At 43.2% G+C, this 15,093-nt stretch overlaps 1 protein-coding gene across 1 annotated transcript in view; it reads right to left on the bottom strand.

Moving 5' to 3' along the window:
- Positions 1 to 380: 380 nt before the first annotated feature.
- Positions 381 to 15,093, bottom strand: part of Gars1 (glycyl-tRNA synthetase 1) — a 40,665-nt gene continuing 25,952 nt past the window's right edge. The window contains exons 10-17 of the mRNA XM_050155529.1: positions 13,395 to 13,559; positions 12,179 to 12,286; positions 10,714 to 10,859; positions 7,217 to 7,302; positions 5,201 to 5,310; positions 2,909 to 3,002; positions 1,771 to 1,961; positions 381 to 662 (exon numbers count right to left, since the gene is read on the bottom strand). Coding sequence (XP_050011486.1) covers positions 537 to 662; positions 1,771 to 1,961; positions 2,909 to 3,002; positions 5,201 to 5,310; positions 7,217 to 7,302; positions 10,714 to 10,859; positions 12,179 to 12,286; positions 13,395 to 13,559 — 1,026 coding nt within the window. The 3' untranslated portion in view covers positions 381 to 536. The remainder of the gene's footprint in view (positions 663 to 1,770; positions 1,962 to 2,908; positions 3,003 to 5,200; positions 5,311 to 7,216; positions 7,303 to 10,713; positions 10,860 to 12,178; positions 12,287 to 13,394; positions 13,560 to 15,093) is intronic.

Genomic DNA, 15,093 nt, shown 5'->3' with positions numbered 1-15,093 from the left:
ATGCCAGCACCACCTTCCCTTCGGTCTTTCCCAGAAGCCACCAAGTGCCTGGAGATGGCTGTCTCTTTGGAACAGGGCATCACTTGCTCATCCACAGATGCAGATTAGTGCCTGCTAGGAGCTGAGGAGGCAATGGAGGCTTATGAAAAATGGGCGTGAGAAGTCCTTGGGGTATAAATGTTCTAAAGTTGGACTGTGGCTGTTTAACTCATTAAGAACACTAAATTGTACACTTGAAATAATTTGCAGTCTATAAATTATACTCCAATAAAACTTAATTTTAAGAGATGTACCATATTAAACACAAGCACACCTAACTAAATAAATGTGTAAGAGAAATGTCTTTGCTTTAAAAAAAAAAAGGAAACATAAAAAATGGATTATAAATTTGTTCAGAATTTCTTTAACTTTAATTGCGAGGGTAAAATCAAGCCGCCACTGACGAAAAATACAGTCCATGGAAGCAATCACAATTCTTGTGTAGTGGACATGGTGAGTTATTCATTAGCAGAGTCATCACGAGGTGCCAGCTGGTCTCACTCCTCTGCTGTCTCTTTTTTCCCAGTCTCTTGCCCTTCAAAGAGGGGATACCTGGCCTCCACATCAGCCCAAGTGATGCTGCCGTTGGCCAGATCACGAACCACACCAGGCAATTCAGAGACCTGGGGAGAGAAAACAAGGGCAAGCATTAGCCTACTTTACCTTTGCCTTGAATTCAGGAACCCTTACACACAGTGCAGAGCACAAACACTGTCTGTGTAATGATGAAGTCCCTTTAAAGCTGTGTTGGTGTTCTTAATTATGTTCACCCCTTCCTAGGCTGGGGTCTTTGTTCTCAAGCCCACTAAGCCTACCAGTTCCCCTGACGGCTCAGCATGGCCACAAAGCTTCCGGTCCTATTCTGCACCTCTGTTTTAAGTTATTCCACACCTGGTAAACTAACTCCTGTAGCTAATCAAGTCTATGAAGTGCAGCAGAATTAGCTGCCCAGCCCATGCACATGGTGATGGCCACCAGCAGTGGTTTACAAAGTTGGGAGTGGAAAAGCAACATCTGTAGAGCCTGGTCGGGAGACCCTTCTGCAGCCCTTCCCTCTCCTACTGACTAATGGGCTGGCAGGTTCGGGGTGCAGATCTTGCAGCTCTGACAAGTTCCCAGGCGATGCTGGTGTTGAGGCTGCTCTGGGGCTCATACTCTTTGAGAGCCACAGCTGCCGAGAATGGCCGTCCAGAGCAGCCAGGAAACTTAGTCAGGCAATTACCAATAGCAGTGCCCCCTCCAGCCCCTTCTACCACTCAGCCAAGCCTTCTGTGCTTGTTCCACCCCATTATTACCTTCTCTTTACATAAAATCACAGAAATATTCCATTTCCAATGGACTAACAAAGTTTATACACACATTTTTATGTTTCTATAGAAGTATAATGGTAAAAATGTCTAAGTCCCCAAAGCTTGCCAATAAAACTATGGCAACAGCCTCATGGGATGACATTTCTCTTGCTCAATAAACAATCAACCATAAAAACAAACTGCTGGAGAAGGAGCCCAGAGCAATCCAAATGTCTATACAATATTAGACAAGTGCTAATGGGTATTTTCATAATTAAACCAAACAGTTTTGGGAATCCAGGCTTTCTCTGATACAAACTCATCATTAATATTACAAAAAAAAAAGGACCAGGAATATAAATACATCAAAGTCTAATTTAAGCAAGTAGGAGGTTATGCACATGTCTAAGATGAATGTCAAAAAAAAAAAAAGACCACTCACCTCTGCTCTTATCTGTCGCATGGAGTCTCGGTCCCTCAGCGTTGCAGTGTGTGGGGTCTTGTTCACTGTGTCAAAATCAATGGTGATGCCAAAAGCCACGCCAATCTCATCAGTCCTTGCATAGCGCCTTCCAATGGACCCAGAGGAATCATCTACTTTATGAGACACGCCATTCCTGGTCAGGGCTTCCGCTATCCAAAACAAAGTGAGGTAAGAGTGAAACACTGCAGAAACTCTCAGCGCCATCTGAATATAAATTTAGAAGCTCAGGAAACACAAAGGACCCTAAGACAAGGAGCAGCAAGTCTCATTTGCATGGATGTTGACGAAGTCCCTTCTGGAGCCCAGACACTGCTATCTGCACTTCACGGAGCTACATGGGAAGGAGAACTGGACAGGTGCTAAGGTAAGAGCACAGTCCTGAGCTGCTCAGGTGGTGCGGGAGAATTGTCTGTATTCTGTCAATCATGTTTTAAATAAACGCTGATTGGCCAGGTAGGAAGTATAGGCGGGTCAACCAGACAGGAAATAGAGGTGGGGCAAGAACAGGAGAATGCTAGGAAAAAGAAAGCCCATTCCTCCCAGTCCAGCCCAGCCCACTGAAGGAGCAACATGTGAACTGCCCAGCTGAGAAAGGTACTGAGCCATGTGGCTAACATAGATAAGAATAATGGATTAATATAAGCTACAAGAGCTAATAAGTAGACTGAGCTAATGGGCCAACCAGTTTTATAACTTATGGAGATCTCTGTGTGATTTTCTTTGGGGCTTGCCGGCTGTAAGGTACCGGGCGGGACAGATACCCCAATGAGTAGGCCCTCAGGTTACACTCAGGCAGCCTCCCCGCTTCCCAACTCAGAAGGGGGCTGGCACTCCAGGGATCCCTTCCAGTGCTGTAGACTCAGTGGCTGGAGATCCAATAGGTGCCACAGAGTCAACAAGGGCAGCAAAGAACCTTAACTCTGACTCCTGGCTCCGGGCTCACCCAATGCTAAAACAGCTGCGCAAGTGTAAGAGCAGAGGCTGACGTCACATTTACACAGTCAATCTATGCTTTTCCTGAAACAGATAACACATTCTGTAAAACTGAGTCTGCTGACCATGCTCCCATGGAGATTGCCCGACTGGATTTGCTTACATAATTCCTTGACAAATGGCATGAACTCTTGATTTTGGCTCAGCGGAAGAACAGAACATTTGAACGGAGCAACCACAGCAGGGAAACTGAAGAACTAGATGGTTTAAAAAGAAAGAAATTCAAATGTTAGTTTATAAAGAATTGTTAACATCCCAAAGTACAAGTAGCTATACTCAGCAGGTAACTCAGACCACTTCGCCATCAGATGCCCAGAACACTAGGGATGACAACCATGTGACAAAAGGACAACAGGACGAGAACTTCAGCTCGCGCTCGGCCCAGCCTGTGGATTCTCTAAACAGTTTCTGCTTCTAAGAACGGGCGTCTACTGCCCACACTGCTGAGCTCACAGTATTAAAACTCAACAATGTAGAAGCATTCTGAAAGTGCACAGTGGTCAATGTGGGGATCTACATCAAAGAAAGCCTTACCTTTCTGAGGACCACCTGAAGCATCCCCCAGAGAATTAAACAACACATGGCAGTGCCAAAACCCCAACCCTCAGTTCTCTAAAGAAGAGTCCACAGGCCTTTGAGACCAAGTACAACCGAAAATTTTAATTAACTCAAACAGAGCTACTGTACCCTACCCCCAAAAAATCTAAACAAGAAAATAAAAGGTGTTCTGTCAGCCTCCAAGGAATAATTGTTCAACCCTACACTGTACATGAACGAGAACTCAGAATCAGAGAGCAGATGTTTTGCAGCAGGCAAACCAGCTGGCCATTTAGGATTGGAGATGAGAGCTAAAGGTGGTTCTTAAATAGTACTTGTACAAAAGGTTCATTTGACGCAAGAACATGCAACCTGACAATGGATCTGTCCCATTAAACCACTGAGTGACAGAGTCCAGGCTAGGCTCCTCTCAAAGCTTAATTACCCCTTAAGCCTAATTAAGGTGGCAATGACAAATATCCTGCCTTAAGGGACCCTTGTGCTCCAGCAACACTAAGGCCCACATCACAGAACCCAACTCCCTCCGGCTTGTAATTCTACTTCACATGAGAAAAAGGAACTTGCCTTTGCAGAAATACTTTTTAAAAATTTCACTAGAAATGTTTTACACCAAATCTATAGGCAAGTGGATTAAGTAAATGGGTGCTAATAATTCAGAAACATTTTTGGCTTCCCACAGCCTAATCAAATCTCTCTTCATGAAGGGACTCTATGCAATTCATAACAGTGTGACTAATTTATTCTTGTTTAGCTTTTATGAAATGTCTATTAAAGCTCTAGTTATATCAATATTGTTCAATTCAAAGAAACAGCCAAAAGATTTTTTTTTCTTAAAAACTAAAAACCTTTCTATTAGAAAAATAAGCAGGAAAAACATGAAGCAAAATTGCCATCTGAAAAAACACCTTTAGGTATGCACATCATCACTCCCTGGAAAGTGCTGTCTGCATGGGAATACCTACTGCCCGGGCCAGCTACTACTGTCTGCCAAAAGGTCAGCTGCTCCCTCACACAGAGAATGAAGACGCACTTTACAGAGATAAAAATGGGGCAATATTTTGTTGTTATTTTTAGGGGGCTCATTGTTGTCAGTAGTTTTTTGAGACAGGGTTTCTCTGTTTAATAGTCCAGGCTGTCCTGGAGCACAATTTTTAGAACAGGCTGGCCCCAAACTCACAGTGATTTGCCTTCCTCTACCTCCTAAGTAAGAGGACTAAAAGTGTTCACCACCACCATCTGGCCAAAAAAGGCAACTTTATTAGCTACATAGTAAAACAGTATGTCAGACTTTCTAGAAGGCATCTAGAATTCACTAGTTCATTCTTCAAGGTTCAGTGCTTCGCAAAGAACTGAGGGTTGACACCCAATGAACTATGGGTCCGACTGCAGGTAAATGAGACTGTTTCTATAGACAGAACCTCTCTTTTTTTTCTAGCTAGCTTTTTGACTATCCTCCTGGAGATCTGCTAGAAGCTACAGGAATATACCTTCCTAGACAGACTGAGATCACAAAGGCAAAGGCTCACGGGCCAAGGAGACAGAGTGGAAGGCATGGAGCTGAGACACAGGATCATCAAGTGAAGAGAGAAGGTGAAGGTACAACTCCAACTTCTTCAACACTTCAAGGCCAGAAAAGCTCCATCCCAGATGCCCAGATGGAACACACTGGAATTACAGTGTGTGTGTGTGTTAGGAGAGTTATTAAAGGAAAATAAAACAACACTGCACAGATGCCTGGGTCGCAGCCTTAAACTATGAGTTTGTAGACTAGAACCTAGTGCGACAGTTCCCCCGCACACATCACAGCTAAGAAGAGCTCATCCCAGGGGCAGCTTACCGTTCTTTGCTCATCTCCCTCTCGGACATGGAATGTATGTTCCAATATGGTATACATGATCCTGCCCAGGCCAAAGGAGGGCTCAATTACACTCGGAACAACTTCTTCCACTGCAAAAGAGGCGATAATTCAGTAATACTCTCTCAAGAACCACACGATGCAAACCAGAGCCTGGAACTCTGTATAGCAGGGCGGAGAATGCACTCATAAGAACTATGTGCTGATAAGAAACACGGCCCTGGAAGAGAAGTCAGAGTCAAAACATTTGTGAGCCAGCTTCAGACTTTAGTCACATACAGAAACGAAGCCTGAGTTCAAGGAGCAGCTGAGCGAAGACTTTGTGAAATCAACTACTGGGGACTAGAGAGATGGCTCACAACTGTCTGTAACTCCAGTTCTAGGCAATCTGAAGCCTCTTTTGGTTTCCAGGCATACATGTAGTATCCAGACATACATGCAGGCAAAAACATATACATAAAACACAAAATTAAAAACAAAACAAATACCTTAAGTTAGACCTGGCGATGCAAGTTTATAATCAGGAGGCTGAGACAGGAGGATTGCTAGTTCTAGAACTCCCTGGGCCAAAACAACTTTAAAGCCAGTCCTGGAGAACTAAGTAAAGTCCTTCTCAACACAAGAGGTGAGAAAAAGGACTGAAGATACAGCACACTGGCAAACATTTGCCTAGCAAGTGAGAGATCCTTGGTTAAATCCTCAATACTGCAAGAAGCACAAAGAATGAAAAAAATACCTACCAACTCCCACAGCTAACAAAGAACAATTGTGACAACTATGATTTGTATTTGACTTTCTGGCTTGTTACCAGGTGAGAACACTTCCAGAGCCAAGTTAGCACCATTGTAGTCAAGGTCCCGGGGTCAGGAAACACTGAAGGGAGAATCTGCTCAAGACCAGTATCCCATCTAACACCTTCCACAGAGTGCTAGCTATAGTCTTCCTAGAGGCCACACTCAGGAATGTATAGTAACTTTCTACCTGGAGGCCTTGGGGAGCTCCTGCTCTGTGGGGAAATGAGATAACCAGGACCAACAACTCACTGGTTTGTGATAAAAAAAAAGTCACCGTCATCACAATGCTTGCTTCCCCTTCATGTAAAATGTGCTTTCATTACCGTTTCTCCTTCACTCATCGTATCAAAAGATTTAAGTGGACTGAATACCCTCTTGCCAGAGACCTTCAGCACCACCAGTATAATGAATTGTATGAATAGATCCACACACCATTACAAAAGAAATGAAAGGGTAAAATGTAGCTTAGTATAGCACTTGCCCGCCTACCATGAACAAGGCCCCGGTTTGATCCTTAGAACCACAGGGGGAAAAAGAATGCATTTTAGAACATAATCAAGGCGCTGTTTCTGTCCATCCTTTGTAGCAGCTGAGTGACGGCAAGGTGCAGGCTCTGAAGCAGCTGCCAGGGCACAATGGTCATCCTATTCAGCCCTGTGCTGACTCCAAGGCCAGGTCTCTCCTGTCCACTGGCCATAGCTTTTCAAATATCTACAACAGCTTCTAGGAGCTTCATTTCAGATGCAAGTGCCCTTTACACGTGCTCCAAAACACACACTGCCTATTCAGACTCTGCCCAACCAAAACAAAACAAAAAACATTATCATTAGCTTTATAAAAAGCATTAAAAGTAAAAGAACTATCTTTAATATGTTTTACCCAAACAAAACCGCCCAGCAATGTAGGTTAGGTGAAAGAAAGGTCCTTTTACTCAAGAAACAAAGCCTTTTAACAGTGGTACCGGTCTTCAGTCAGATCTCATCCCAAGTACCGTGGGTCGTAGGGAACACAGGGCACTTTTACTGTTCAGCACGGAGCACAAGCCTCTTGAGAGAGAAAAACGCCCAAGAGATGGCTTTTCCTTTGCCACTAAGTGGCTTTTCTTTTCAAAACTTACGTTAAATGATTAAATCTTTTTTTTTTTTTTTTTGTTCAGGAATAATGACTGCTATTTGCTTGTTTCTTTACTGTTCTCATAAATTACCGTGTAGTGTTTTCTGGAATCTCTTCACACTGACCATGTCTTTTGTTAACTGAAATGTTTTTCCTTCAGTTTCAATAGTGAATTCCCTATAAACAGAGAAAAAGGGAGAAAACTCACTACACAGCAGTTAAAATAAGTACCCCTCCTCCAGCATGCTGAACTTCCACACCTCATCTTAAGTGTTAACACAATGTGGTCTTTTCTCCAGATTACAACTCAAATCAAATCACAGTCATTTCATAAGAACCACCAAATTAATTACTACTCAAACAATGGCACCAAACCATATCCTGAAGAGGATGTGAAAGTGTGGCTCACTCTATAAAATTCTACAAGCGATTTAACAGTAAATTCCTCTGATCTTGAAGTCAGGATTAAATATAAAAACTTAAAAAAAAAAAAAAACCAAAACTGTTGTAATCAGATTTGTCCAAAATAGCTCTGCAAGTAAAATGATCACCGTTCTTCACACTATCCCAGCAAATATAAACACAGACTAGCTCACTATCACACAAAAATAAAGTAAATAAAGATCAACTCTAAATAGGTTTTCAGACTGTTTGCTATCAGAGTATAAAACATTCCCCCCATGGCTGTCATATGTTTGTGTCCTGAGATCAGTTACAGGTTCCCAGGGGCACCCCCACATGGCTCTATTTTCTCACTCTAAACGCCAGTGTGCAACAGTTCTCTGGCCTCACGGCAACCCAGAACTAGAGAGCGCCCTCATGTGGTTGTCTTGAAGCTGTATGGGGTACTTGTTACATTTTGCACGGTTCTTCCTGTCATAATCTCCTGCCTCATCTGGATGGTTTCCACTGATCTCCTGGAAATAACTATTGGTTTGAAGTCTGTGTGTACGCACACAGTGTCATATAGTCTCTGAGTAGTCTAAATGCAGAGCTGGAAACCCTCATAGAACAGTTAGCAAGATAGCTACTGCTTGAGATTAAACCTAGCAAATGGTCTTGCAGAGTTCACGACTGTTGTTAGCGAATGGTAAACACCCACACCTTCATGGCCTCCTGGTTCCCACGTCCCTCTCCTCTGTGCCCTCACTAGAAATGACAGGTAATCTGCTTTCCATTACAGCAGTGTCTTTCCTAGGTGTCTGTGTAACTAGAGACTATGAATACCCTTCAGTAAAAGAGCAGTCATGAAATACTTCAGGTAGGCTGGCCCTATGTGGTCTCTTGTATATTCTTTTCTTGTTGTGTTTCATTTGAGTATTTTTCTTACTGTTCTTGTTTAAGCCCACCCCACTGAAAAGTCAAAAATCATTTTTTGTTTAAGAGCAATTCTAAAAGGAAAAGGAGGTGGGAGGAACAAGTGTTCTAATGCATTTTAACGATGATTCTACAAATGGACGAATTCAGTTATTAACAGTATACGCTTCTAACTCCTACTCTGTTCCTCTGCTGCTCAGTCTGCCAATTACTGACGGTAGTAATCTACAGTAACTGAAAGCCGCCTGGTTTCTCTTCAGTTTTATGGCCTGTATATTTTAAGTTCTAGTTTCAGTTGTGTGCGTATTTAGAAATGACACAACCTCTTGGGTAACCACCTTTATCATTATGAAGTGTCTGGAGGTTACTTTGATACTAAAATAGCCACTCCAATTTCTGACTAGTATTTATATAAAAATCTTCATCCTTTTATGTTTAAACCTACTTCTGTATTGTCACTGAAGTTCAGTGTAAATCGCATTTAATCAAGTCTGGAACTTTTGGAACAGACTCACTGACTATCAGTAGATTATTTTGTTGGCATTTAGTACAAGTCTGCCATCTTTGTCTTCTTTACCAATTTTCTAGAGGTTCTGTGTACTTTAAACAGTATTTTACGTTTGTGTCTGGTCTGCGTGCTTTCTCTACAGGCAACAGCTCTGGAATCTACTACCCGCACTGAGGCTCTGCCACTCCATCATTTCTACAGCAGCGCACTCCCAACCATTTACGCTTACTTCAGCGTGCATTTTATGTCCACACATAAAGTCCATAACACACTCTTGTTTTTGCTTCGGGCAGTCCGTTCTCTTTCTGTGTGTGCAGGAGTGTCCATGTGGGCATATGTGGGGCCAGTGGCTGTCAGGAATGTCTTCCCGGAGCCCCTGACACCCCACGTAGTACTGGGGTTACAGATGCGAGGCACAGAGTGGAGCTTTTCTGTGGGGTGGGGATGGACACTCAAGTTCTCGCGGCTGCACAGTAGGCACTTTATCCGCTGAGTCACCTCCCAGTGCTCAGTCCACTGTCTCTCGAAGGAACTTACATGGTTTACACTCACCGCATATTTCTCCTTTCTAAAGCTCTGGCATAGTTTTGAGAGATCTGCATCCCAACACTTCATGAAGCCTTTGCTGTTCACAGTATTGCTGAGTCTGGCATGCTTATACTTTTGGCTCTAGACACCTATAGACCCTAACCCACAGTGTTCTGGCTTCGATCATTTTGACAGGATCTTACTCTCATCTTTCTTGGCTGTTATATAATGACTCTTTCTCCCTTATTGACGGCTTTAAAGATTTTTGTCCTGTCCCCAGTTTTTAGCAATCTGAATCGAATACGCCATCATGTCATTTTCTGTCTTCAACCTGCCTGGGCTAAGCTTCTTGCTATGAGATGTTTGCTCCACACACTGTGACTATCACACACGTGCTTATCTGTCTGGCACTGTTCCACAGCATCTCCCAGCCTCTAACTTTTGATGCGCCATGAAGTTTCTGAGACTGTGACCTTAAATTAAAAGTTATCTCCTCTGCGCTATTTAATTCACTGTTGCCCCACGCAGCGAGGCGTCAAGGGAGGTGACAGTTGGCATTGTGTTTACACTTCCATGTCTCTTAAAGACTTATGTGTGTGAATGTTTGCCATATGTGGGCGGGTGCCCACAGGTCAGAGAGGGCCCTGGAGCTGAAGCAGTCTTCACCGCTGAGCCATCTCTCCAGCCCTTCCTTCCCCTATGTAAGAGCATGCACGCATATGCAACTATCTTACTGAATGTATTTACTTAGTCCCGTTTCTTATTCCAAGGTCTTCTAATTAACTTCCCTCACCAGGAGTCACACGATACTGCTTTCACAGATTACTTTTTATTACAGTAGGTTCTACACCGTGTGGAAATGGATTTGTTGTATTCCTTTAAGGACTCTCCTCTGCTGCGCTTATATCTATGATTACAGAGTACTCCAGGCCTCCAAGGAAAAATGAGATTAGCTTCAAATCTAACTCAGAAGTCTCTTCTAGGAAAATCACTAGAAAAGAACCTGCTCCTCCAAGATGCTGGAGATTAAAGCTGGGACAATGTTCATGAAGATAATAAGATCTTTATTATTTTGCTTCAAATATATTTCTAGGCTATAATGTTGAAATTCTAGCAACAAGAGTTATTTAAACACCAGTACCACACAGACAGAACTTACCTTAAAACCCTTCTAGAAACACCCATCTTGCCCCCGCTGAGCCTGCAGTGGGCCCCAGGAAGAAGCAGCACCTTACCCTTTCTCGTTCAGCAGCAGCTCCATCTCTGTAATGTAGCACTCGTCACAGGCGCTGAGGTACTCCATCACCAGCTTGGCATCCTTCTTGTACGCCTTGCCCACGGCTCCCTTATTGGGCTCAAACTGCACGACGTTAACTGTTTTGTATAAAACAGTCAAGGAATTGCAACACAGCACTGCTTTAGGACGTGGAAAACGATCCTAACTCTCTAAAGCCACCGGCAGTGCTGTCAGCATCAGCAACCCAGACCCTGTTCATTCCTGCCTCAAGCACAAGATGAGTCAGGGACACACAAAATCATCCTGAGCGGCCTACAGCAGGGGCTGGGGAGATGACTCCACTCAAGCATGCGGCTCCGAGCTCAGGTGGCCAGCACCCACATCACAGCCAAGTGTGTCTGTGCATGCCTACAGTTCCAGCACTGGGGGAGCAGAGGCAGGAGGCCTCCTTGGGGCTGCTGTTCAGTCAATCTTTGAAATCAGTGAACTCCATTTCAGTGAGGGACTGTCTCAAAAACGAAGATAGAGGGCAAGAGAGGAAGACGCTCAATCAGACATGTCTTCCTGCACCCTTACACACATGAACATGCACATACAAATCACACACAAAAAATGAATACTATTATCAAAGATTTTTAAGGTTACAGTGAAGTAAATAAGATATTATCTAATCCACAATGTATCTCAATCCATAGCATAAGAACTGGTAATATCTTTGATGAATGAGATGCTCAATGGGAAAAAGGGCTTGTTTCCAAAATGAACTAAATCCCTGGGACCCACATAACAAAAGGATGGAACTGACTCCTGGAAGCTGTCCTGACCTCCATACATGTGCTATATCAAAAGTCCAAACAAATAATCAATAAATACAATTTTTTAAAAAAAATCTGGTTTTGTCACTAGTCAACCCTAAGGAACAGCTCACAATGTCAGAGCCAGATAAGAAGCAAACTCAGTGAAGCATGGTGGTGCATGCCTTTTATCTTAGCACTCAGGAGGCAGAGGCAAGCAGATCTCTGTGAGTTTCAGGCCAGCCTGGTCTACAGAGAAAGTTCCAGGACAGCCAGGGCTTTTACACAGAGAAATTCTATCTAGTAAAACCAAAAATAAATAAATAAAAGTAAAAATAAAAGGGGCAAACTCGCATTCTGCTAACTTACAGCGTGAGTGACCTAAATTATCTTAAAACAGCACTCGGGTTCTAGCAGAACAACATTCAGCAGCCATCCTATATGTAGGTGCAGGTGCAGAGAAAGGCGTGCTGAAAACATCTGAGAAAAAGCACCCCGACAAACATTCTGGGTGTGCTTCCAAATGTGTGTCTGTAAGGGTCTAATACTGGGTACTCATTAGACCTCAGGGGAGACCAGCAATGGAGCAATGAGGGATACCAACCATTCATCCAAAACCAAGGGCTCACACGCCTTCACCCTTCAGTTTGGAGTGGCCAGAAAGGATATGGGTTCCTTCAGAGGTTTCTCAGCTACTAGTGGGACTTTGGTGGCTCGAGCATGACAGGATAGGTCGTAGCAGGAACGATCGGCACATCCGACAATCTCAATCCAACCCTAGGAGGACAGAACAAACAAATTCATTTACTGCTCACATTGGTATTGTTCATGAAAACACAGACAGTAACTGATCCTTCCAAATATGCAGTTAGAGAATCTCCAACTGGATTTTGTATATTATTAAAAAGAGAACAGTTTATACACAAGGGAGTTTATAAAGCACATAGAGAAATTCACACTGTGTATTTGGTGGCCTTATTTTCCAGGCTGACATCTGGCATTCTTTCTTATAAAAATAAGTATTGCTTTTTTAGTGTGACTAATTGTTAATTATAGAAAATTAATCCGGGACTGGAGAGATGGCACTGTGATTAAGAGCACGTAGGTTCTCTTCCAGAGCACCCACACGGCAGCTCACAACTGTCTGTGATCCAGCTCCAAGTGATGTGACACCCTCACACTGACATACATGCAGGCAAAAAATACCAATGCACATAAAATAAAAATGAATCATTAAAAATGTTAAGAAAAAAATTAATCCATAAAGATAAAGTCACTAAGCCAGATGTGGTGACTCATACCTAGAATTGGGCACTTTGAGGTGTACGGCTGAAGTCAGGCCAGGTTAGCATTAGATTGCATTAAATAAACAAAATAAAAACCAAAGTCATTTTATAAAAGTAAGACACAAAGCCAATGACCTTGTGTAACTAATGTCCCAAGTGACAGCAATTTCTTTCTCTATAGGTGAAGAGAGACATGCAACCAGGAAGACCCAGACCCTTGCTTAGAGAAAAAGAGGTCAGAATTTCCTAGCCTATCTCCTAAATCTACCAAATAGTTCTCTAAGCTAAGAGTGCTGTAATCTTGTAGTCCTGACACCAGTGCCAGCATTGCTGGATGCGTGTCTCGTCTTACTGTGGGGGGCTACAGTACCAGATACCCGGGAGCAGGCACAGCGGGCACACCTGTGCCACATCACCTCCACCCTTCGTACCCCATCTACAGCGGCCATCTCTGTGTCCCGGTGATTTTAGACACACAGGATCAGCCCCTTGCTACAAGGAGCACAAATCAACTGCCGTCTTGCTAGTTTCTTTGGTCCACTCTGGCATAGAGAACAAACAGTAAATGGCAGTGTAAAAACTCACTGCAGTCTACTTACATAGGACGTTTTGGACTCAGCATCCCAGCAGTCGCACGCATAATGGGCCATCTCATTCTCCATGTGCTGTCGGAAGCGGAGTTTCTCAGGAGATACTCCAACCTTCATGAGGTAGAGGTAGATGCGGCCAATGAAATAGCCTAATACTGAGTTGTTAATGACACCCTGAACAAGGGAAAAAAAATACACATTAACACCTTTAAAGACCAAGGTACCATCTACAGTATTTCATAGTCTACTGATAAAAAGACACACAGAGTAAACTTTCTTCTTGCTTTCGGAACAATTTAAAATACCCACAATGAGATCCTAGTTATTTTAAAAGATTTAATGTCAAGTTAACAAGTTAATGATGAAGTTGTCAAATATGTCTAACACACTGGGCATAGTGGTGCATACTTTAGTCCCAACACTAGGGAGGCAGATCTCTGTGAGTTCCAGGTTAGGTCTATAGAGTGAGTTCCATGACAGTCACAGCTAAATAGTGAGATTCTGTCTCAAAACAACAACAACAACAAAAAACGACAACAAAAAAGTTTAAGATATCTGCCCAATGGACTCAGCTGCTGCAGTACCATACACAGCCTTATACGATATACTCCCAAAATCCAGTCATAAATGACCCTAAATTAACTAAAGAAATATATGGAATTGTTTCGGTTTTGTTTTTCAAGACAGGGGTTCTCTGTGAAACAGCTCTGACTGTCCTGGAACTCACTCTGTAGACCAGGCTGGCCTCAAAATCAGAGAGATCTGCCTGCCTCGGCCTCCTGAGTGCTGGAATTTAAGGCGTGTGCCACCACTGCCCGATCTTGAAATTTTTTTAAAAAATGTATTCTAACCCACTGAGATTTATCTGCTCCATATAGTCATATCATTTGTACCTTTAGTACTAGACCTTAGAAACTATCTAGTCTCACCTCCCCCCACTGAAGTCTGTCTACTGGTTAGTTTTGTCAACTTGACATAAACCTAGAATCCCTGAGAAGGAATCTCAAAGGAAGAACTTCATACTGGCCAATGGGCATTTTCTTGATTGTTGTAAAAGACATGCAAGTCCTTGTACTCAGACAGGCACTAAGGAAAGCAGGAATGTTAAATACACAGGGGTGTCTCTTCAAGGGGAGAGATGCGAACAGACTTGGTTAATAATTGATGACCTTTGTGCTACCTGTGTAGCCAGCCCACACCTGACCATCTCCCAGACTCTTATCTTGAGTTTCTTTGTCTCAGTCAATCCATAGCACTATCCTGCCCCAGACCCTTATCTTGAGCCTGTTTTCTCAATCTTTATGGAAGATGTTACTTATACTTTACAAAGAGTTTGAAGTACTCATGCCTTAAGCTTTGTTGTGCATGGGATTCAGTTAATTATCACCAGGAAACTTTTTTTCCAAATTGTACTGTGCTTAAATATGCTTAAATAAACCACCCAGGGTTTGAGAGCAGACTCTCAAAGTCTGAACCGATACCAGTTACTGAATCATGCTGAACCGAACCGCTTTCTCAGCTCTCAAAGACAGTTAGTTACTCTGCACTGGCCGTGGTGGAAGCAGAGACCCCTGCAGACTGCTAATTGATATAGCAAGGACCAGCCTCCTGTGGATGAGGTGTACTATCCCTGAGGAGGTGGGCCTGAGCTGTGTAAGAATGGTGGCTTAGCAAGCCAGGAGAGGCAAGCTAGTCAGTAGCCAATAGT

Source organism: Alexandromys fortis, unplaced genomic scaffold (assembly GCF_014885135.2).
Source record: "Alexandromys fortis isolate MF-2015 unplaced genomic scaffold, M_Fortis_MF-2015_v1.1 scaffold_93, whole genome shotgun sequence".
Classification (NCBI taxonomy): domain Eukaryota; kingdom Metazoa; phylum Chordata; class Mammalia; order Rodentia; family Cricetidae; genus Alexandromys; species Alexandromys fortis.
This window is presented reverse-complemented; position numbering and strand designations above follow the sequence as displayed.